The 24,772-nt window shown below is 39.0% G+C and overlaps 1 protein-coding gene across 1 annotated transcript; it reads left to right on the forward strand.

Annotated features, from left to right (window-relative positions):
* Positions 1–8,813: 8,813 nt before the first annotated feature.
* On the forward strand, positions 8,814–24,772 carry LOC122139382 (filensin-like). The gene is made up of 8 exons (XM_042736296.1): positions 8,814–9,443; positions 10,589–10,649; positions 11,401–11,496; positions 14,988–15,074; positions 18,979–19,092; positions 19,912–20,132; positions 20,699–20,790; positions 22,931–24,772. Exons 1-8 carry the CDS (start codon positions 9,055–9,057, stop codon positions 23,869–23,871), a joined length of 2,001 nt encoding a protein of 666 aa, XP_042592230.1. The 5' UTR covers positions 8,814–9,054; the 3' UTR covers positions 23,872–24,772.

Here is a 24,772-nt window from a genome sequence, read left to right on the forward strand (position 1 = left end):
AATGTTGTGACGGTACTCTCAACTTCCACAGTCAACAACATAAGAACTTGGGGCACAGTGTGATCTCACAACAACTCCAGGAGACTATTTGTGACCGCCAGGATGTGGTTGCATCCTTACTTTATCTCCAGGCTTCAGCGCAGAACAAGGACCGCTTGCCCTCTTTCGGTCATAGTAAAACTTCTGAACACTTTTGCTTTTGTCTAGCTGCCGTTTAACTTTGAGGGGGTCGTACGCTGCTGGTGTGAGCAGCAGACGGGCAGCAGGCAGGTTGTTGCGGGGTCACCTGCCCATCAGCAGCTGAGCTGGTGAAAGGCCTACTGACTCCAATGGTGTTTTTCTGTAGTCAAGCAGTGCAAGATGTTTGTCTGGTGCCTTACAACAAAGTTTCTTAACAGTTTGCAAATGTTAACAGCATATGTTCTCACATGGAAGAGGGTACGACTATACGAAGACCTTTATAGACAACACCATCAGCAACGACAAGTTGGCTTCGTGAGTCCCAAAATGGCTGAACTAGGTACATCACACCTGGCCAACCCTGTCGGATTGTTTGTTGAAGACAGCTGAGCTCCTTCTTTGTGCAATGTGTTTCTGTATTTGTCAGAGACCTGGATGAGAAAGCCACTGGATGACTGTCCTGTAGTAAGACAGCACCGAGGCCATTGCTGCTGGCATCACAGAAGATCTCAACAGGCTTGGATGGATAAAAAAAAAGCAGCACAGGGGACTTTGTGCATAAGTCCTTGAGTTTGTCGAACGCTTGCTGTTGTGCTGGTTGCCATGCAAATTCAACATCCATTTCTTTGTTAGTAGGCTGCAATGCATCGGGCCACATAACTAAGCCTAAGGCTTCTGCTGTTGCACCACTGAGCACATTTTCTTGAGAGATGTCCACAATTTCAAATTCTGTTAATATATCAGCATCCTTATATTTAGTCAGAAGGTCAACCGCAGCTATAGGCTTCAGCTTATGTTTAGAGTAGGACTTCAGCACTCGATTAGAGCAATGGGTTACATTTTATTTTGCACCAGTATCAATTCTGAATGGCACCTTCTGAGACAGAATTTCAATGTCTGCTGTCTATCATCTTTATCATCACTGTGCTCATGTGTTTGTGTGATATTTTATGCTCAGCTTCTCCTCATCTTCTGTTTCTGTTTGCAGCTGCACACTGACTGTGTTTACTGATCTTTTCCGGCATACTGCCACCTAGTGGTTCGGTTTGTGACAGTATGAGCATACAGAGCCCTTTGCTGGACATTTTCCTTGATTCCACTTATGTTGATTCCTTGATTCCGCAACTTGGACAGTTTTTTTGGTCAGTTTACATGCATTTCTTTCTGCACAAATTTTTGTTTGGTATTTTGTTTTCACTTTTACTGCTTGCACTTGAGATTCTTCTTCTCTGACAATTTTAATTTGCTTCTGTGACAGTCCAAACTGCTGGGCGATTTCAGTTGCTTTTGGGAGCGTTAAATCTTCCCCTTTGTCTAACAGTCTCTCTTGGACGCGCTTTTCTCTGACACCCGCTATTATTGCATCGATCAACATATCATCTGGATCGCCACACTAGCAATCCATGAGCAGGAGTCTCAAATCCTTCACAAAGTGATCAAAACCTTCCATGACTCCTTGTTTTCTTTGTTTAAAATGGTGTCTGGCTATTCTCTTATTTTTCCTCGGCCTTATATAGTTGGCGAACTTGTCCAGGACTTTAGACGGGTCATCTTTCTCACCTTTGACCCAGTGCAGCGTCTTATATATCTCTCTGCCCTGCTCACCGATCCACGTGTCCAGCCAGCCTGCACGCTGCTTTGCTGTTTGCTCCGATAGCGGGCCGTCGAAGACGAATGTGACGTGGCTCCAAAATCTTTCAAACTCTTGGTACAAATCTTGAGCATCCCAGTCGATCTTAGGGTGATCAAACTGTGACGATGTCATACTTTGCTTATTATCTGTTCCTGACAGACTTCTGACACCATGTAAAGTTATGCGACTGACACACAGCTTCAGTAACAAGCCATGCTCTTTGTTTCTTTACTAGGTACTGCAGTGAATATACAAAGTAGGAGGAGTCATAGCATCAATTACGGAGGCCGGAGCGCCACTTAAAGAAACATGGTCAAAATGAAAATACATTACATTAATTAATGCGTTTATGACCTTAAGGTTAAAATATTGTAATGCTTTATTGGGTGGTTGTTCTACACACTTAATAAACAAACTCCAGCTGGTCCAAAATGCTGGAGTTCTTACTAGAACCAGGAAGTATGACCATATTAGCCCGTTCTGTCAACACTGCACTGGCTCCCTATTAAACATCATATAGATTTCAAAATCTTGCTTATTATAAAGCCCTGAATGGTTTAGCACCTCAGTATTTGAACGAGCTCTTATTACTTTAAAGTCCTCCACGTCTGCTGCATTCTCAAAACTCTGGCATTTTGATAATACCTAGAATATCAAAATCAACTGTGGGCTGCAGATCTTTTTCCTATTTAGTGCCCAAACTCAGGAATAACCTACCTAACATTGTTTGGGAGGCAGACACACTCTTGCAGTTTAAATCTAGATTAAAGACCCATCTCTTTAACCTGGCTTACACATAACATACTAACACATTTCTAATATTAAAATCCTTTAAAGGATTTTTAGGCTGCATTAATTAGGTAAACCGGAACCGGGAACACTTCTCATAACACCTGATGTACTTGTTACATCGTTAGAAGAATGGCATCTACGCTAATATTAGTCTGTTTCTCTCTTATTCCGAGGTCACCATAGCCACCAGATCCAGTCTGTATCCAGATCAGATGGTCACTGCAGTCACCCTGATCCAGTACGTATCCAGCCCAGATTGTGGATCAGCACCTAGACATGACCTCTTCAGCCCTGAAAGACAGCGGAGATCAGGACAACTAGATGAGCCCCAGATACAGATCCCCAGTAAAGACCTTGTCTCAGATGGCCAGCAGGACAAGACCACAGGAACCTGTTGAGTCCTCTGCACAATCTGACTTTGCTGCAGTCTGAAATTGAACTGCTGGTTTCGTCTGGTCAGAGGAGAACTGGCCCCCCCGACTGAGCCTGGTTTCTCCCAAGGTTTTTCTCCATTCTGTCATTGATGGAGTTTTGGTTCCTCGCCGCTGTTGCCTCTGACTTGCTTAGTTGGCGACACTTCATTTCCAGCGATATTGTTGATTTGATTGCACAGATACTATTTAAACTGAACTGAGCTGGATGATGACATCACTGAATTCAATGATGAACTGCCTTTAACTGAAAACTGAGTGTTTCCTATTGTCATTTTGCATTATTGACACAATATTTTCCTAATTAATGCTGTACAATTGCTTTGACACAATCTATATTGTTAAAAGTGCTATATGTAAAAAGGTAACTTGACTTGATTGACTAAACCCAGGACTGGACAGCACTATGAGATCCATGGAAAGTTTTAGGAAAATGACATTAACACTTTAATTGCACTTAACATCCTCAGTTCTAGCACGTGCACCTAAGAAGACCTCACATCTTGTCTTCATAATGGTTTTGAGAAGAGGACATGTGTGCAGAACTGTCACTTTTCAATGCTGTATGTCGACAGGACAAGCAAGTTTTGATCAACAGTTATCACTGTTCAAAGAATCAAAGCTAGTCCACAGTCTTAGAAATGCTGGTAACTTCTTTAAGCTATTCTGAACAGTGCGGATGAACAGTGTGCAGAGCAAAATAATTTTTTTTTGCTTGCGCTAACTGAAAACATATAAAAAAAACAGGAGACTTTCAGACATTGCAGTGCTAAACATTAAATGGGGATTCATGTTTATGTAGATTTGCTTTAATGCCATATCTGGTGGACACCGTTTAGACCTTGATAGATTGTTTTGATATTAATAATTTGCTGATGATGATTGCTGATTTTGTATAAAAAATCCTCCCCAAAATGCATTAAGAATGAATTACAATAAATTTTAAGTATATATTTTTTCTTGCTTCAGTCCTCATCTTGGATGGTTTTTTATTTATTTATTTTTGTTTGTTCATCATGCTTTTTACAGTGAATCATTCAAAAGATACAAGACACAGTTATCTTGGAAGGCAGCATAACCATCCTTACCAAATACCACTGTCAAATATTCCTGTGTCCAGCATTTACATATGGGGTAGAATTATTTGTTATAAATTATCTGCAATATGCCCATGAAGTGTACACAATAGCATCTTAGAGCTCTGTGTGCTATTCAGTGCAACACTATACACAAGCTTTCCATGTTGCTCTGTAGACATGCTACAAATACTCTGAATGTGTTTGTTCACTCTTTGAAAAATGTTTGTTTAGCTGTCATGTTCTGTGTATCACTGTGAAAACTAACAGTGGCTGACACTAGCATATTCCGTATTGTGGAATATCAATTCCAGCTGACAAAAACCCCATTGATTTCCCAGTGAGGATTCAATAGCCAGGCACACAGCACACAGTATGCACAAGGAAGAGAATGAACACTCATCGAGCACAGTTCTGTTCACTCCACACCCTCATACACCATCCTCCCATTTGCTTCCAGCCAGTCATGTCTCTCACAATGTCAAAAGAAAGCATGTTCATTTGGAAAGCATACTGTCCCCCCCATAAAGTAAAGGAGAGGGCAGCTCTGCCTGCCTATGCTCTGAGCAATCACTTGAGGATGCTCCAGAGTGATAATAATTCATAATGACAGAGAGGAGCTCCATCTCCAATCAATGCATGGCAGAGACCCCCAAAGCCCTGATGTGGATGACTCAGCTGTGAACTGCTTCACCTGAACAGAGCCACAGAGCCCCCAGTGTGCCAGACACACAGCGGATTAGCTCCAAACCTCTCTCAACAAAAGTGGACTCTAAAAACAGGTGTTTTGGAATAATTATGTTTTTGAAAGTCTCTTATGCTCACAAAGTCTCCAATTATTTGATTAAAATACAGTAAAAACAGTAAAAACAGTTGTGAACTATTATTAAACATTTTTAAATTGTAATTCATATTAAAATGTCATTTATTCCTGTGTGTCACATTCTGCTTTGGTTTCTGATCCTGTTTTTAGTTGCTGAGTTGTTTTGTTCCCTTGGTTTCCTTTGCTAGTTTGTTTCAATTTTTACTAATTAGTATCAGATGTGTCTTGTTGGGTTTATCATTTACGTGTGTATTAATGCTCTCAGTTTCATTAGTTCCTGGTTTATTTCCTGTTTTGTTTGTTTAATAAAGTGAAAGTTGCTAATCGATTCCTCTTCACTTCTCCTTGCCTGCCTAGCTCTAGCAGGACAGTGGACCCAGAAATGAGGAATAGATCCAGTAGCCATCTGTCTCCTCACTCAATCCAGATCACAGAATGCTCACAAGAAACACCAGAGACTTGTTGTAACTTGCCCATCAGCCCCACTTTCCAGACCAGTCACTGGATAATGAACACTTAAAAACCAAAATCCCTTTCCTCATCAATACTCCCCAAGGAAAATTCATTGATTTAGTCAAGCTAGTGCTCATAACAAGTTGATCCTCTTTCACCATGGATGAGGACATTTGACTGCCAATCACAGACCTAAAGCCTGAGCCAACGCCGACCATTGACACAGAGCTAGAGCCCATGTGTGCCAAGGACCATCTGCCTGTGAAAAGTTCCACCCTGGAGCTAGAACCTGAAACTGCATTCACCCCACAGCCTGGGCCTGATGCTACATCTTTCTCAGAGCTAGAGTTAGCTCCCATGTCTGTCCTGGAAGAAGTACTAATCCAGTTCGACACCCTGGAGTGCAAGTCCCACCCTGGTTTATTGGACTCCCTGGTTTTCCTGGCCTTTCCTGCTCTGCTGGTCCCACCTAATCTCCAAGCTCCTTTGTCTCTGTTGGCTTCATCTAGCTCTTTGGCTCTACCCCTCCCCAGTTTCAACTCCGGGCAGCCCAGTCCACAGCTACTCCAGCTAATCACTGTCTTGAGGATTACTAGAAAACTACAGGCATGTGAGTTTTATCAGGGTTGGAGTTAAGTCTGCAGGACAGTGGCCCTCCAGAGTTTGCCCATCCCTGGCCTACACATCAGATTCTTTGCTCTACCTCAGTCCTCCAAGGCCAGGACTACACCTCACCCTGTTAACCCATTTGGCTCCACTTTGACTACTCTCCCCATCATCTACTCTGTGGCTCTGCCTTGGTCAGACTTCACCCTGGTTGAATTATGGGTTTTCTGGACTTTGGGATTAAGGTCTTTAATATGATACTTTGGCTTCAACTGTTTTGTCTTTTCCTGTATCTTCATTTCTTTCATATGTATGAATTTCATAGGTCTGCATTTCAGCTTTGGCTTGGCCCTCCAGACCATTGGCATCACCCTGGGTCTTTAGTTTCGCCTAGGTGTCCACCTCAGTTGGTTTGGTTCTTCCTTTCGGCTCCACCATGGACTATTCATCTTTGTATCACAGGAATAAATTGCATTTGAAAACATGTTTAAACCGTAAAGAGTGACCATAAATACACTGGGCTGGATCGAGAAAGTTCAAAATGATTCATGCAATTCAAAATTTCCACAATGTATTTGTTTAGATCATACAATTGTTATTACAGTATATCATAATAATTTCTCTCAAAATGTATTATAAACCGTGAATTAAGCTTGTAATCACTAAAATGGGGGTGGGTGGGGGGACCTCCAGGATGCCTTTGCGTGTGGAGTTTATATGTTTTGCATTCATTCAGGTGGTCTGGTTACTCCCACAGTCCAAAGACATGCATTAAATTGCCCGTAAGACAATAAATTTGTCTATGTCCTGTGATGCTGGGATAGGCCCTATGGCAAGTGTTTTGGAGAATGGATGGATAGATTTATTTATTATCATAAACTGAACTTCTATCAAAAAGAAATATGAAATAATTCAATGATGATTCAATGTTTCAATAATGCAATGTTCATAGTTGAAATTAGGTCTGATCATTTCTGATGGTATCAACAATATAGATAATGGCTTTTAAAGTTTATGTCAGTCAGTAACTGGCAGCAACTATACAAATAAATGTAGTTCTGTAATTAAGTTCTACCAAATTCTACTCTACAAAATATAACACAGATTATTTTTCATAATGCACTCCAGATAATTGCAGCATCTTGTTACATAGCAAGGCCTACCTGTACATCCATTCAAACTTCAAATCCCTTTTAAAACTGCACAAGTACTGTATTCATAGTTCAGAAAGTTGACTGTATATCATCCAGGCTTGAAACTTCTCTTCAAACCACACAAAAGAACATAAAACTGACCTTCAGACTATTTGAAACATTCAGACAAGTCTTTGTCAAGCAAAAATTTTGATATGCTTTGCTTTTCTAGTTGACCATTAATGTTTTTATTATGTGTTGATGCAATTTGAATAAAGCAATAGACCACAGAGACTGTTTTAACTCCACTTACGAATGGGCAAGGACGTTTGAAAATAACCCTTTTTTAGCGGTGGGCTGGAGTGAGTTGCCGGCAGGTGGACGAACTCGCTGCCGGCCGCCTGGGATGTGGAGGGACGGCTGCCATCTGTGAGGAAACAGAGGAGTCACTGCCGTTCGCCTGAGGCCAGAGCCTGCTGCCATCCGCCATGATGGAGAGGAGCATGGAACGGGGGAAGAGTTTACCCAGCTGATGGAGGGCCGAGCTGCAGTGTGTCTGGGAACAGGAACAAGATTTTTTTTTCCTTCTCTCGTCTCTGTCTCTCCTCAGCCTTCCATCTCTTTTTATCTTGTCTCGTCTGTCTGTCCATACCCCCAGGTACGCTGCGGCCGCCGTGATCGTCTCACCCAGAGGGGGGAGGGGGGAGTAGAGTGCAGTCTCGTGAGTACCCCCCGGTCTGCGAGGGGCGATGGGGGTATGTGATGAGTGGGGCAGTAAATGTTAATGCACAACACCTGCGCTACTCACCGGTCTCGAGTCCCACGAAGGAGTTCTGGAAGGATAAAAGGAGGAGTGATGAGGCCTGGATTTTATTTTGTGTTTTGGTTTTGGCACGACAATCATCCATGAGGGGCTGTTGCGCTCTTTTGTATTTATTTTATTATTAAAGTTTTGTTTAAATGTTCGCCGGTTCCCGCATCCTTCTTCCCAAACTACGAACTTTGTTACAATCAGACTTCAAAAGACCTGAAGACTGCTGTTTTATGATCATTTTTAACACATCACTAAACCTGTTGGTCACACTTCATTTTAGGTGGCCTTAACTTTTTGATACAATATAATTGTTATGAACACTGCAATGACATTTAAAGTGCTTGCATTTAATTAACATTTAATGCAAGTACTGTAACCCAAACCTTACCCTGTAACCCTTATAATCCTACCCCTACCCTACCATTACTCCTAAATCTAACCATACCTCGACCCATTAGCAGCAAATTTTCCAGAACAACATATAAATCCAGTTTAATGTTGGTACATAGTAGTAAAGGCCACCTAGTAAAAAAGTAAGACCGTACAGATTTCTTAAAAGAAAATCATTTTTGAGTAAAACTACAATCCTATTTCCAAACACAGAATGTGATATTCCATGATAGCCATATAAAGAGGTTTATCAGTACGTGCATCAGTGGATGTATTTAACAGCTGTTTTGGGATTTTGTACAGCATTGCCAGACTGCAGTCGAGAAGTTGCTGTTGTTTCATGTGCTCTGAAACAGCAGGCCCTGCAATTTTTCATTGTCGAACAGAAGGCCGTGGAAGCACATCATTGTGATCACAGACAGAGTTGGGCTGAGCTGCAAACAAAAGCAGATCTCAAAAGATCATTCAACACAGCAAAGCCCTCGACAATAGTAGCCTTGTGCACGGGACTCCACTGGAAAAATCCATCGAGGACACCATGTGAAACACCAGGATGAAACTTTTTTTTTTTAGCTATTTGTCCCCGAAGCCCAAACGGGCAGAGTTTAGTCTAGCATGAGACAGCAGAGGGTGAGCACCCCAGTTTTCACACACTAAAGGTGCTGAGGGGCACTAAAACACTAAGCCGAAGATTGCAGAGGTGGTCACCATCACGCACACGGTATGTTCAAGACCAGCTACCTGCGTGAGGTGCGCAAGGAGAAGTACGAGCGCACCGATGTCTTCGAGGAGCCCAGCAGCCCAGAGACGGAGTCGGCTCCGGCCGGCGGGCCCTCGACAGCGGCTATCCAGGGCTGGGGGAGCCTCCAGGAGCTAAACAGCCGCTTTGCGCGTTACATCAACCGAGCGCGCGTGCTGGAGCAGCGCAACGCTGTGTTCCGCAAACAGCTGGACACTCTTCAGCGCATGGAGGAGGCCCCAGGGCTGGAGGAGGCCTTCAGCGAGCAGATCAGCGTCAACAGACAGCGCATCCGGGAACTGCTGTCGGACCGAGCCAAGCTGGAGAGAGAGCTCAAAGATGCAGAACGCATGCTGGATGAGTACAACAGCAGGTTAGACAACGCCACAGAAATATATGGTTGAGGTTAATTGCTAACGTCTTAACCAGAGAGCAGGGTGGGCTAAATAATGCAAACATATAGCCATTGTGTCATTAAATAGATTGAACACAAGAACATTTAACTATAGCAGACAATATTCAAGCATCTACTTAAACAGGAAGAAAGATGTAAAGAAGTACAATTTACCTGAAATAGACAATACCATATTAACAGACAACAGAAAAAAAAAAAAAAAAAACCTGCTGCAGCAAAAGTACAGATTTCACAGACAACTGACATAGAATGTAAAAAGTTTCTGCTTGTGGTAGTGTACATGCTACTAATTGTCTTAACACTCTGAATTTCTAAGATTACTAACATGGCACTAACATGGCAAACTTTGGCAAATCCAGTTCTTCCTCAAAGGTGCTCAGTGATGCAGTGAGAAAACTTTAGTCTTACAGGCAATCGTTAATCGTTCCAATTAAAAAACTGAAGTTATGTAAGGTCAGTCACTTAAAGTTTGTTTAATATGCATCAGATCATCAAGATTTAAGAAGCGTTTTTTTAAAAAAAATAAACAATTCACTCTTTTCTTGTCACAATTAATACTTTACATCTCTTGAGTTATAAACTCACAATGCAATCTCTCTATTGAATTGAACACAATATAAAATCAAAATTGAGTTATAAACTCACAACCATTAGTTAACATCTCATAACTGTGACTTTATATCTGGCAATTCTGACTTTTTTTCTCAGAATTGCGATAAAATCTGAATTATGAGATTAATGTTGTAACTACCTTATTTTTTTATCCCATGGTGAAAATGTCATAGTTATAGCATGACTATTTTAGTCCTAGAAAAATATTCCTATCACCCAAACCAATATAGGATTATGGTTAGGACTGAGGTTTGGGATTTACAATATTCAGTAATGACCTTCTGCACAGGTCAAGGATGTTGTAAATAAGAATTGGTCATGTTTAAATGTTTTAAAACTCCACTAAACCACTAAACTATGGTCAAAAGAAATCACAGCAGACTCCACTGATCGAAGCAACATAGAGCAGATCAATAATGCTCCTTCTAACTGACGAAGAGCCTTAAACATGCATGTTGAACTAAGCTTGAAACACTCTCTGTTGTCCACAGATACAGAAATGAATGTGAATATCAAGAGCAGCTGCGGCACACGCTGGAACAGCTCAATAAGGTACAAATAAACTCTGCCGTTCTCTGACCTGCAATTTTTTCAGGTGATTATAAAGCAATAATCCACAAGAGATTATGCCTTTTAGTAACATAACCACAGGCAAGAGCTGCTCTTAGGCCCAGCACTAGATGGACCACCTCAAACCAGTGCTAAAATCAAAATAGCACAGACTCAAGGACTTATCATTCTTTTATAAATGCAATACTGTAAGCTACTCAAGGCCTTTTGTACTTTAAGCTACTACTTTTGCCAGAAACACACTCTATGCATGTCCTTTCAAATTCAAATGATTTTAGCTGTTGCTAAGCTTAAATCTTTTTTGTTTGTTTGTTTTCATGTCAACTGCTGTAATGGATGTTTTGAACAAGTTGTGAAGCTGGTAGCTACTCAGATAATAGTACATTTTATTGGCACAGATGTTTAAAGGTAACTCTGTCACTCTCTTGAGTTTTGGGGATTGCTAGGGTGATAACTAATGCATGAACACTTATGTTGCTGGCAGGCATCTGTGTTTGAGTCACGTACTGTATGTTTCTGGTTTAAGATCAACCTTTACTTGTGGTGAAGTCTCTAATGCATACCACGGAGTGCTTCATTGCTTTAAAAATCCACCACTGTTTGTCTGCTCGAGTGCGATGTAACAGGGCTTACGGGAGTCTAAGAAAGGAAAATGCACCACCGCTGTTCATTTTTCCAGAAAAAGTATCTAACAGGAACATGATTATGAATCCATTTGCTCTTGTGTTTACAGGAAGCCGACACGGTTCTATTGAGAAACCTTGATTATCAAATCCAGCTGCAGTTCCTGCAAGATGACGTCAACGCCACCAAAGAGAGGCACAAAAAGGTAGGAGGCGAACACAACTCCTATTTTCTATCTTTTCGAGTAACTTCTCAAAAGCTCTTATGTGAAATTGTCATCTGGTAGCAGTAGTGTACACTGAATGGCAAACCACGGTACTAAAAGCATGTGACACAGTGATGTTTTAAAGTGTACACTTGTGGATGCTTCTCACATAGTAATTGAAAAATTGGAAAAGAATTGAAAAGGACAGCAATTGCACTTTTACAAAATATCACACTCTGAGTCAACATGAAGTAAAAATGGCCCTATTTAATTTTTCCTGTATGTTTTGTTGTTATTGCTAACAATTATTCAAAGCAGTTGATCCATATTTTTATATGTAATGGCCACTTTTCACAATTCAGTTCATAATAGATGAAACCAAGTTTTGTGTTACATTTTTAGTAACACTTTAGTTAAGGGATCAATTCTCACTTTTAACTACAGTAGTTGCTTGGTGTAATGTAACAAAGTAATAATTCTTCATTACAAGTATTTTTTGGGAGTAGCTGCACTTTACTTCTATCAGCTTTCACTTTTACTCCAGTATAGCTACATTTCCTAATTACAATGTATACTTTTACTCCTATATATTTCCCTGAAGAATATTAATTACTCACTACAAAATAAAGTCAGAAGAACACAAAGAACACTCAAAATTAAAGCCAATTGTAGATGGAAAAAAATGCTTGTTTATGTTTTTTTCTATTTATATAATTTAATAAAGATAATCTATATCACACAAAGGGTGCAGTTTTTTCACCAGATAGCATAACACAATATTGCCTGTTTTTTGCTCAATTTTGCCAATGAAAATTGGCAGCAGACGGCGTTTACTTATTGAACAAATCAGCTTTTTGAACAAATCGGTTGAATGAATGATTCAGTGATTCACTCATTAACAATCAGTCAAATGCTTTGTTCCTGAATGAATCAGCCGTTTGAATGAATCGGTTGAATCTCAATGACTCATTCATTAGCAGTCACTTGCTGCCACCTACTGGCAGTTTTACATTTTGACTATTTTTTCATATTTTAAAATATCATTTGAAGAACTAATCATTTCAGATATCAGTATTCAGTGTTTTATGTTTAAAACAGATTATTTTTTATGCATTTGTAACATTTTGTAACTTTATTTGCTCCTTTTCCATTTTGCATTTACTTGTACTTTTACTTTCATTACTTAAGTATGTTTAGTGTATTATATACTTAAGTATATATTATATATTAATATAACATATAAAATATACTTAAGTATGTTTAATATATTATATTATGTCTGTTTAATATAATATCATATTTAAGTATAATAAATATGACATACTTTAAGACTTTTACTCAAGTAATATTCTGAACGGTGACTTCAACTTCTACCAAAGTCATTTTCTGGTAAGATATCTTTAACTTTTACTCAAATGTGGCTTTCGAGTACTTAATCCACCACTGATTACTAGCATGGCTGTGTATTAGTACTTATAAAGCATATATTAATGCCTTATTTTGCATAACCGTATTCTACATCCCTTAACCCTACCCCATACCTAAACTTAACAACTACCTATGAATAAACAGCAAATTAGGAGTTTATCGAGGAAAAAGTCATAATTATTAGTTAGTTAAAAAAGCGGGACCCTTTGTTTTCTCATTGAATATCCTCATATTCCTAATTTTCTCATATGTTCACAGAAGAACAGTGCATTATAGATGTTGTTGAGAGGTGTGTTTTTGTGTTGAGCTTACATTTGTCCACCCAGACGACAACATTTGGCACTGGACCATCTTTTAAATGTGATGTCAGCAGTGTTTTTCTGAGCCGTACGGCAACAGGCCATTGTTTGCTCCTGCATTATGTTTGATCAGCACTACTGTACATCACATTCAGCGCCTCAATGTTAGAAGTTTCTCATCAACATGTACATTATATATATATGACACAGCAGCCATAATATTGCTTTGTCATTTACATTTTTAGCAGGGATCGATGTCTTACTGTTATTATTGTTTAATATAAAAGCATAATTCAGTAGGAACAACTACATCTTTGCCACTAATGCATTCCAATGGCCACAAAGAATATTTAGACACTTAAGACACACTTAAAGGAGTACTGTAGTTCACATAAATAAAAAAAAAACAAAGCAAAAAAAAGTCCCTTTATAATATGTGGATAGAAAAAAAAGTACATTTGTGCATTTAATGTGTTTGAAAGACAAAAGCCTTCCAAAGACAGAGTAATACATGGTTAAATAACACATTGAGTGGTAATAAAATTATATATTTAAGCGTTCATCAGTAGTTGATGCAGTGCTGAAATGTTAAGAAAACACACACACACACACACACACACACACACACACACACACACACACACACACACACACACACACACACACAAATACACTTAAAATTGAGTTTTTGTAAATCTAGTGTTCGTTTGCTGTGTGGCCTCACTATCTGCTGTTTTTCAAAAATCTTTTGAAGATATCAATGAACATTTATTTAACTATAACAAAAGTTTAAAAAAAACATTTTTTTTTGCATGGTTGCAATGTTTTCATTGTCAAACTTCAAAATTAGATAGTTGTTAGTTCTTTAAAAAAAAGTCTTTGTTTTATTTGAAAAAGTTAATAATTTTAACTTTTATTTATACTTATTTAATATATTATATTTTTAACTTTTATTGACAAAATATTTTAGTTTGTCTTATATATTTTCTTCATTAGACCAGATAACATTTGAAGCTGTCATATGGTCATGTTACAATGTACCCCACCTATGGGGCATGTTGTCACATTTCACTTCCATTCTTTTGAGGTAAATAAAGAAAAACATATAGGCCTGTAATTAAGTAACAAAGTGACATATTTGTACTAGACGAGCAACTAATGTGGATTTAAAAAAAATAAAAAATACCTATACTCTGAACCCCTTGTGGACTTACACAAACTGATAAAGTCAAAAGTTATTAGGTTGTGCCTGCTCTCCCCTGCACAGTGAATATCATACGTTTTTTTCCACCACAATCTCATGGCTATTTCTAGCTGTTTCACGTTTTGGTTAAATTAGTGGCTAATTTGTCTGACTTAAGGATTCCTGTGGTTCCCCTGCTGTGTGGACACCTGTGTGAACTTGACTTCATATATTAATCACCTGCAGATGAAGGGCTTAGAAAGGTGAAGTCATTTCTTTTTAATAAAAGATCAAGAACAGTCGTTTTCAACTGGTTTTGAGATCCCGTCAGGACAGAACCGCTGATCTAGCATTATTTTTGCACTTCAGTCAAATGTAGTTTATATAATTATCTATATATCTGTTAGGGCACGGCATTTTACTTTTTATTGCTCCCACAATCGCAGTGAAGCAAGGAAAGCATCCTGTAAACTCCTGGTGTGCAGGTCTCCTCTGTAATGAAATTGACCTTTCAACAGTCTCCGGCGCTCGTCACGTCCACCTCCATTGATTCCTGTCTCTTGTGTTTGTTTTCTCCACAGAACCTCGCCGAAATCCAGACGTATCTAAACATCCTGCACCAGATCAACCAGACTATTCCCCTCATGGCGAGCGCGTCCGTCTCAGAGGTAGGGTGACCTTGTGGCTCACAGCACCTCGGGCCCTTCCTGACTCTCCGGGTGTCACATGCAATAAGAACTGTGTGGCGGCGGTGCCAGTGAAATTAGCGCGGCGCTCTGAATGTGCCCTGAGTGATCAGTCTCCCTGAGCGATGACACCCTTTATCTTCCTGTTCTCACACCCTTCCTCACAGACACACTGTATGAGTGCATGTCTCACGTCTGTACCGCAGGGACCTGGAGGAAAGATCACTGCGTTTATGTATGCTTTGTTTTTTGGGATGTGTTTTAATTTAATTTGTTGTGTGTGTTCATATTTCAAAGGGGTCATGAACTGCCTTTGATTTTTTATTTTGCACTGACCACTTATAATGTTATCAAGATTTTTGCATCAAAAAAACATCATAATTTAGAAGTAAAAGGCTATTTTCCTCATCAGAACGCTCAGTTTGAAAAGGCGTGGAGGACTGTAGACTCAAAAGTAAACACCCACTATTATGATTGGCTAATAGCATTATGAGAGAAAGCGGCAGCTGCGAGTTGATTCCACTGCTTGCCATGGAAAGGGCCTGATAGTTCACCCAAAAGTGAAAATTACCCCATGATTTACTCACCCTCAAGACATCCTTGGTGTGTATGATTTTCTTCTTTCAGACGAATACAATCAGAGTTATAGTAAGAAATGTCCTGGTTCTTCCAAATTTTATAATGGCAGTGAATGGGTGTCGAGATTTAAAAACCCAAAATTGTGAACATATCCTTTATAAAAAAGTGTCCCACATGGCTCCAGTGGGTTAATAAAAGCCTTCTGAAGTGAACTGATGTGTTTAAGAAAAATATCCATATTTAAAACCTTATAACCCATAATCTCTAGCTTCCGCTAACTGTCACGTTCACGAGAGAGTGGCGTTCCAGCGGATGATGTCACGTAGCGTAAGCTCCAGTGAGAGGTGATGAACACAGGAGCGCAGAGGAGAGAGCAGAACAAAACACCGGTCACAAATTAGAAGTACAAAATGAGGATTTGCAAAAAAAAAAGGTTGGAGGATTTCAATATAAGCCAAGAGGAGACGAGTCTCCGAGTCTCTCACGAGACTAGCATATTCTCACAGGAGCTCGCTTTTTTTTTTACGTCATCCACTGGAACGCCACTCTCTTGTGAACACAACACAACAGTTAGCGGAAGCTAGAGATTACAGTTTATTAAGTTGTAAATATGGATATTTTTCTTACACAAGTGCATTGATTTGCTTCAGAAGGCCTTTATTAACCCACTAGAGCTGTGTGGAGCACTTTTTATGATGGACGGATGCACTTTTTTGGGCTTCAAAATCTCGACCCCCATTCAATGCCATTATAAAGCTTGGAGGAAACTTTATATATATATATATATATATATATATATTATATATATATATATATATATATATATATATATATATATATATATATATATATATATATATATACAACTCTGATTGTATTTGTCTGAAAGAAGAAATTCATATACACCAAGGATGGCTTGAGGGTGAGTAAATCATGGGGTAATTTTCATTTTTGGGTGAACTATACCTTTAAGTCAAAAGTATAGACCTACTTGTCAGCGTTCCACTCCGTCTCGGAGTGCGCTCAAAAAACTGCCTGCCAACGTGCGAGTTTTAATCTGAATTTCCTTTTGTGGCATTCTGCACTTATAATAAGTGCAACTTCATCAAGTAAATCACACTATTACTCATTCGCCTGTGCTTCTTTTTCCACTCCAACGTTCCAATAATTCCTGCCCACTATAAGCTGCATGAATATTTTTGCTTATCTACATTTAGAAGATAGAAAAATTTAAAATGATTCACACTTTATATCATCGCCATGATATGTATTGTCATATCACCCAGCCCTAACATGCAGTAATGCTTTAAATGGGTCATCAGATGCAAAATTCACTTTTACATGTTGTTTGAAGTGAACTGTGTGTTGGCAGTGTGTGTACACAACCACCCTATAATGATAAAAATCCACCCAGTGTTTTTTTATATATTTATTTTTTTTAAAATCTTGATAAATCATGACCCCTTTCTAAAATCGAGCCATTCTCAGATTCTTGGCTGTGTGACGTCACACAGACCCAGGCCCCTCCCACAATTGTCGATTGACACTGATGTTTTATCTAAGACACGCCCTGAAGAGCTGTAAACCGTACGCCATTGTTTCAATGCCAAAGCAGGGGTAGACAAGAATGTCTCCTAAAGCGATTGAGGTGTTTTGTTATAGATATACATTATTACATTACATTATTATACAATAATGTAATAAATTTACTGTCGACATCTGAGCCACTGAAGACGCAGTGGATTACGTTTGTTTTTGAAGGGAATGCACTCCCTGATGTACCTAAATGCATCTATGTTCCATCATATATTCTCTATATATTCTATATACCAAGTAGCTACAGTTGACCATGACATCCTCTCCTTATCTTATTCCAAAAAAAGCTGCTTATGCAATGCTGAATGGAGTTGCGAGGGGAGGGGGCTTGTCTGAACCAAGCAATTACACTGTATTTTATTAGTATATAAAGAATACACAGTGTACTGTACATGGTAAAATTTTCTGAGGGACGTGTGAGTGGCGCATGCCTTTGCAAAGCTCAAAAGCACTTTGCTAAAATGGGTTGCCAAGGCCCTGCTACATGTTTGCTAAGGTGTTTGAGTGTTTTTTTTTTAAGTGCATTGATGTGTGGTTGCTATGGTTTATTAATGGTTGCTTACTGGCCCAAGACAAATGGTCCCTCTTTCTTTGTAGGTCTGTGGGATTGTTTTGCTGGTTTTATAGCCTGAAAGGTGAAAGTCTGAGTCTGCTTAGAAAAAAAAAGGGAAAAAAAAAAAAATTTGAGGTATCATTCATTCACATGTGTTGCACAAATGGCGAGGAGTGATTTATGAAATAGAATAACTATAACAATAACTATATTAGCGTCAACATGATAACATTCTGTTTATTATAGGCACGTTGCAGTTTTGTTGTCTGCCGCTTTAAAATGCTTAATCTCGTTAAAACAGGAGCAATTCTGATTGGTTATCAATGTTTATTATTATTATTATTATTATTATTATTATTATTTATCACTAATCAGCTGGCAGTGATTCCAAGTGATTCCAAAGATATTGTTCATCTGTGTTGTTATCATTATAATCCATATTATTTTATATAGTTAGAATGATATTTTATATAGTTTGTTATATTACTATATTTTATATAGTTTTAATGATTTTTATATAGTTTGTTATATTTTGGGTCTTAATACTTATCTAGCACTTAGGCTAATAGCAAAAAAATATATATTTCATCAAGCTAATTGTCCATGTGGTAATTGATTCTATGACTGGGTGACAAATATCAAATTTGATATCTCTTTCATGACATTTCTTTGCTTTTAACGAACAGACACAACCAATAAAACCTGTGATAGCTTTAGAAGAAAAATGAAATCTGGATTCTGCAGGTTTATCAGGCTACTTGTGATTATGCCTATCTCTGTATTTTAGTAGCCTAAAAGATGGAGCCAGAGTCTAATTTAATGTGGACCGTTTTAACCCTTGGACTTTAGTAAGCTGATGGCACAGCAATCACATCGAATAACAGATATTTTTATAAACAGTAAAGAAAAATGCAAATAGATTTCAAAATTGACTACACTTTAAACAATTAATTTTATTTCTCAGTTTCAAAACATTATCCATTTAGCTTTTTATTTTTAATCAACACCTTGATAATTGAGTCCTAGTCTTGCATTTGGATGTCTTCTCTTAGAAAAGTCATTGCCTGGATTTGAAAGGTGTACAGTGACCTGTCACAGTGAAACATGTTCGACCTCAGTGTGATCAGATCTTTGATCATAACTACTCTTGTCTGGCAGGATCAGGAGCGGCTGATGGCTCAGAGGCACGTGCCAGCGCTGCGCAGTCAGCTGGAAGAGTACAAGAGCGCCATCTGCCAGCTCCAGGTGCAGAAACAGCGGCTGCAGACCGAGGTGAGCCACCAAGAGACACTCAGACACAGATCAATAATACCAGCAGTTCAGAGTCTTCTGAGCATGACAGAGACGCGATGCTTAGGTCACTGGACTGTTATAGCATTGCCCAAATGACCAAATTAATGATGGACAGAATTTTAAACCCATAGAGGAGAGCAAATAAGCTGGTTTTGCTTCATTACCCAGGTTGTAACTAATACATGGAGACCCAACACTGTACAATTACATATAAAAGTAGCCAAAAATGTTCTTACAATGTTACGTTAAGATTTGTTCATATTACTAATGGCTTATATTAACATATACTGAATAAATAAATAAAAAATAAAAAATCTCTATAACAGCTGACAAAAAAATTCAGTGCTATTGTCCACTGTTAGCAACACTGTTAAACATGTAGACTACTGTATGTACGTTTGTTAGTCAGTAAGTATTATTTCAAGAAATTCAAATTGACAGGACAATCATTTATAATATGTTACAAAAGATTTCTATTACAAATAAACATTGTTCTTTTGAACTTTCTTTTCATTAAAGAATCCTGATTTTTTTTTTTTTTTTATCAGTTTCCACAGTTAGAAGCAGCACAACTGTTTTCAGCATTGATAATAATCAGATTTTTTTTCTTGAGTATCAAATCAGTACCAAATACTGATTTATGTTGGAATGTTTTATGTTGGAGAATGTGGTTATGATGATTAAAATTCAGCTTTACATCAGATTTATGTAGTTTGATGTTATTTTGAAGTATAAAACAGCTAATTAAAACTGTAATGGTATTTATAAAGTATATGTATAATGTATCTGTTTTTCTAGACCTCTGTGTTGGAACAAACCATCAAGACCACACAAATGAGCTACGACGACGAGATCCAGCTGTACAACGAACAAATCGAGACCCTCAGGAAGGAGATCGAAGAGGTCGAGAGGTCACTGGAGAAATACACCAATGACTGTCGACAGCTGGCCATGTACCAGAGCTCTCTGGAGAACGAGCTGGAGAGGTACAAGAGGATCATCGAGAATGAAGACAACAGGTGAGACAATGGAACGAGCGGTGTGTCTTGCTCCACAGTTTTATATGTGGTCTCTCTCTCTCTCTCTCTCTCTCTCTCTCTCTCTCTCTCTCTCTCTCTCTCTCTCTATATCTTATATATTTATATATATATATAAATATATATATATATATATTTAATCTGTGATTTATGTGTAATACTGTTAAAAAAATTATTATGACAATAAAGTTACCCTGTTTATCTTCACTGTTCTGGACAATGTATATATAAATATTAATATGTATTAAAATTATTTCTTTTTTTTAATTTGGTTTAGGACTCTTGCTGCCACACAGTGGCAGTATAACTACATTGTCTTCTAACCCAATAAACCCAGCTTGTTACGTTTTATTTATTTTATTTTTTTTTGACAATTTCTTCATCTACTGTATTTACATCCTTTACAGATATTTAGGCGTAAATGTTTTCAAATATCATTCATTAACACAAAAGTTGTTTACATGAATAATATTTGACATACATTGTTTTCTCTGAAATCTTTCTTTAATGTGGCTGCTTTGTTTTCTTTCTCCCTCTCACTGTCACAGATTGAACTCAGCCATAATTGGGACACCCATTACTTTGCTCACAACCAATTATAAATACAGCCATAGTCCTAGCATGACCAGGAAAGGAAAAGGTGAGTGTCTGGGCTGGGGGTGGGCTGTTATGTAACATGACTGCATCATTGTGATAGTCTTAAAAGGCAACAAATCAGCAGCCAACAGCTGCTAGCCAGAATGAAGATTTACGCCCACCCAGCTGTCAGTCATGCCCACTCTGTCTCGCTCGGTCCCTCTCCAGCTACTTGAATGTAGAAACATAATAAAATTGCCTTTAAGATCCTTGCATTGGCCCTGTTAACAATGATAAATGACTATGACCTTTATGTCTGTGCTCATGGAATCGTAGCAAGTAACTGCTCTTTGATGAGAGCCACAAAACATTTCCTAAGAAGAAAGAAAATGGTTTAGGTTTGTCAAGTGCATTTGTCTTTTTATATTAGCTTATATTACAACCTTGTTATAATCTCTCTCTCTCTCTCTCTCTCTCTCTCTCTCTCTCTCTATATATATTAGCTTATATTACAACTCTAATTAAATTATTTAAACAAAATATGTTATGTAAATATTGGTAATGAAGTATAGATTTGCCCTATGTCATCAATATCATTTTCCATCCCTTTAGTTCACTGTCTAATTCATTTGTCTCTCTCTCTCTGTAAGTTTTTACTCTGGCAGCTCTGGTTGCTCAGAATACTCTCTCTCTCTACGGCCAAAAAACTGTAAATTTTACAGTATAAATATAAATATATAAAAATGTTCATACTACCAAATAATGCAGGTGGAGTTATAAAGTGTTTTAATTTGGAAAAATTGCATGTAAATTTAGAGCCAGTACATTTAGAAAAATTCCAATAAAGCCTTCCTCTAACAAAAAAATTAAAAAATTATTATTTAAACAAAATATGTTATGGAGCGTCACAATATTCTGGGTAATGTTTTTGATAGATTATGCCCTATGTTCTTTTTTTATTTCTAAAAATAAAATAACATTTTCCATCCCTTTATCTTTTGAACTGTCAAGGTGTAACCTATTAACACCTTTTTTTTTGCATTTTCCATCCCTTTAGTTCACTGTCAAGGTGAAATATTGAAAAATGATAGACTGGCAAGCTGTATAGACTGTCAGTACTTTCTTGTTTTCCTGCATATCTCGCTTCTCAGTGAGGTACTTCACCTGATCTTCCATTATAAATGTGAGAGGACTAGTAAAATTAAATCACTTGGGAATCCAAAGGGTCGGCCAAGCTTGGAAAATGATACTTTTCTTGTATACCTTGGGTAAATGTAAACACGTCTTTTAAATTTAAAGGAAAGTACCTCAAAGTACCTTTTTTAAATGCAGCATTTAGTTGCTCTTCTGAAGCTCTCATTGCAGCAGTCCTGGAACAGATTTTGTTTCCTGCTGGACTGTAAAGTTTGCCGCACAGTGGGTTCCTGGAACACCTATAGAAGTCAGCCAGTTTGATTTAGAGTTCTGCCTTATGTTTAGTGTGCCGTATGCATCTGAGGCCCTGTCCCAAATGACACCCCAAACCCTTGTGTTCTTCCTCTGAGTCCGCACTGTGGCGATGTAGTGCTGCTTTGACTGCTGAGTAGAAGTCTGCTGCAAGCTTGCATCACATCAAGGGTGCATAACAACCAGCTGCAAAGAGGGGACTCACAAGCACACTTCTAAACTCTGAAATGGTGAATGGACACCCTTTGCAAGTTTACATGAAGTGTGCCATTTGGGACAGGGCCCGACATTCAGTGATAGGAGATTGGGCGCTTCATGGGCGTGAAATCTGAGGCTGAGAACACCCCTTAACTTACAAAAGCCAGTTCCAGGAAATGTCATTTAATCAGTGCATTGCAAACGCATAATCCACACATTGAGCATACTTGTGAGCACTCTGTGCTGCAGTGGTAACAAACCTACAGAATTAACTATCTGTGCCAAAAATTGGCTGTAGAAGTTTACATGAATGCCGCTAGAGTTGCCCATTTATGCAGCTGAAAATTAAATGCATGCTTTGACGCTGCAAAAATATGAAGTGTAGCTACAATCATTTTAAAGTATGTTTCATGCCTTGGCCAGAGCATATTTTGGAAAGTCTTACATATGCATTTACTGAAATACTTTCTTTATTTACAACACAACCATGGTCATTTTTTGCCTGACCCTAAGATTATGGCCTAATTTCTTTAAAAGTATGTCTGTTATCTGCTTTTTAGATATCACCCAAGTCATCCAAGACATCACCAACGTAAAACCTCGTCAGAAGTACTTAGCTAAGAAAGTGTTTAAAAAGAAAGAGATCACATCCAAAGGAGCTAGTGGACTTGAGGAGAAGCCAGCAGAAGAATTTGAAGAGCACGAGAAAGGACTGATGGAGGAGCAGGGGGTGGGAAGCGAGGAGCATGTTCCTCGTGAAGATGTGCCTGATGGCGCCCAGATCAGCAAAGCATTCGACACGCTCTGTAACATCATACGCGACCGCATGAGGCGGGTACGGAGGCCAATCAGTACGGAGCCGATCGCTGACTTCTTCACCAGAGGACGCTATGTACTAGTGACAGGTGACTCTAGCTACCTGGACCCATGCTTCTTTTCGACCACCCCTTCTGCCAGTCACGTCTACGTCACAATCCAAGATGGCATGATGCCTTATGATCCGTACTGGGGAGGTACACCTTCACCTATCCCGAGCACCCCTTCTGGACCAACACCCTTAACCCCTTCCACACCTTCAGAACCCGAAACGGGAAAAGATGATGAAGGTAGGAAGGAGGGCGGAAATGGGGAGAGGGAAAAGTCCAAAAATGGAGAGCCTCATCCAAAGACGAAAGAACCGGAACCGAGCCCGAGTCCACCGCCAGGCCCTCAAGACGACAAAGGCCCCAGCCCTCCTCCAGGCCCCAGGCAGCCCTCACCCCAACGTGGCGGCAAGGGCAAGGCCTCGGACGATCCCAGCAGCTTCCGAGGCCCTTCACCCATGCAATCGCACAGTTCCATCCCCCCTGACTCCATGACTTACGAAAAGGTAGAAGTAGTGGAGTCGGTGGAGAAGCTCTCACCTGACAAAAAAGTGAAGGGCTATGAAGAGACAACCACAGTGGTGGAGACCATGATTGAGAAGACCAGCAGAAAGAAACACGCCAATAGATCTTCTTGAAACATTTCAAACATTCTGCACATTCTATCCATTTCTGCCTCGGGTCAGCTCCGGTTTTACCTCCTGCCTGCTGTTGACGAGATTCCTAGTGCTGCGCTGTTAACTTCTTGCACCACTGCACCATTGCCTTTAGCCTTTACTGTCTGAAACTTGGGAAGCCAAAAATGAAATGCCCCATAATCCCCCCTCACACAAAAATACATTTTGTAACTAAGAACCTTGACACAGAAAACATTAACTGCCAGTTTTAATTGGATTCACAGGCTCTATTCCAAAACCTAGTGAGCCTTCTAGGGCACCATCCTTACTGAAACTGAACTTCTTAAGCGACTGATTTAGAACATTCTACCTAGAGCTACTTACAAAGTGCACAGGGGAATCTCTGTTCAAAAGAGTTTGGTGTTACCATTGTGCTAAGCTAATGAAGTATGTTCAAAAATGAATAATCATAAAAACAGAGAGCATACAAATGGTACATTTTTAGTTTTATATTCTGCATTTTCTCTTGCTTCATCTGCCATTTTGGATGGATATTCTTACTTTGGGATTGCCTTCTCTGCAAAAGATACTTGCAATGCTGCCTTAGAATTTTTTCCACGTTTGTGTATCGTAGGAGGCAGTGAACCAAAAGCAGCCTTCCTTTTGGAACAGCCTTATCATCGGGAGTACGCCTATGATACCTTAAAATGCTGCCTAGGTAGGCAGTTCCCTAGGTTGTGGAATAGAGCCATACAGACACCCCAATTAACATATAATTAACACCCTCTCTCGCCCTTACCCTCAGGTCAAACCAAAGCAAATTTGCTACTATTTTGTTCAATTTAAGACACCAGCATTGCCCACCACAGTCTTGATGTGTAACTGCGACTCAAATAAACATCAAACCAAAAAAAAAACTCAA

The sequence above is a fragment of the Cyprinus carpio genome, chromosome B13 (genome assembly GCF_018340385.1).
Source record: "Cyprinus carpio isolate SPL01 chromosome B13, ASM1834038v1, whole genome shotgun sequence".
Lineage (NCBI taxonomy): Eukaryota > Metazoa > Chordata > Actinopteri > Cypriniformes > Cyprinidae > Cyprinus > Cyprinus carpio.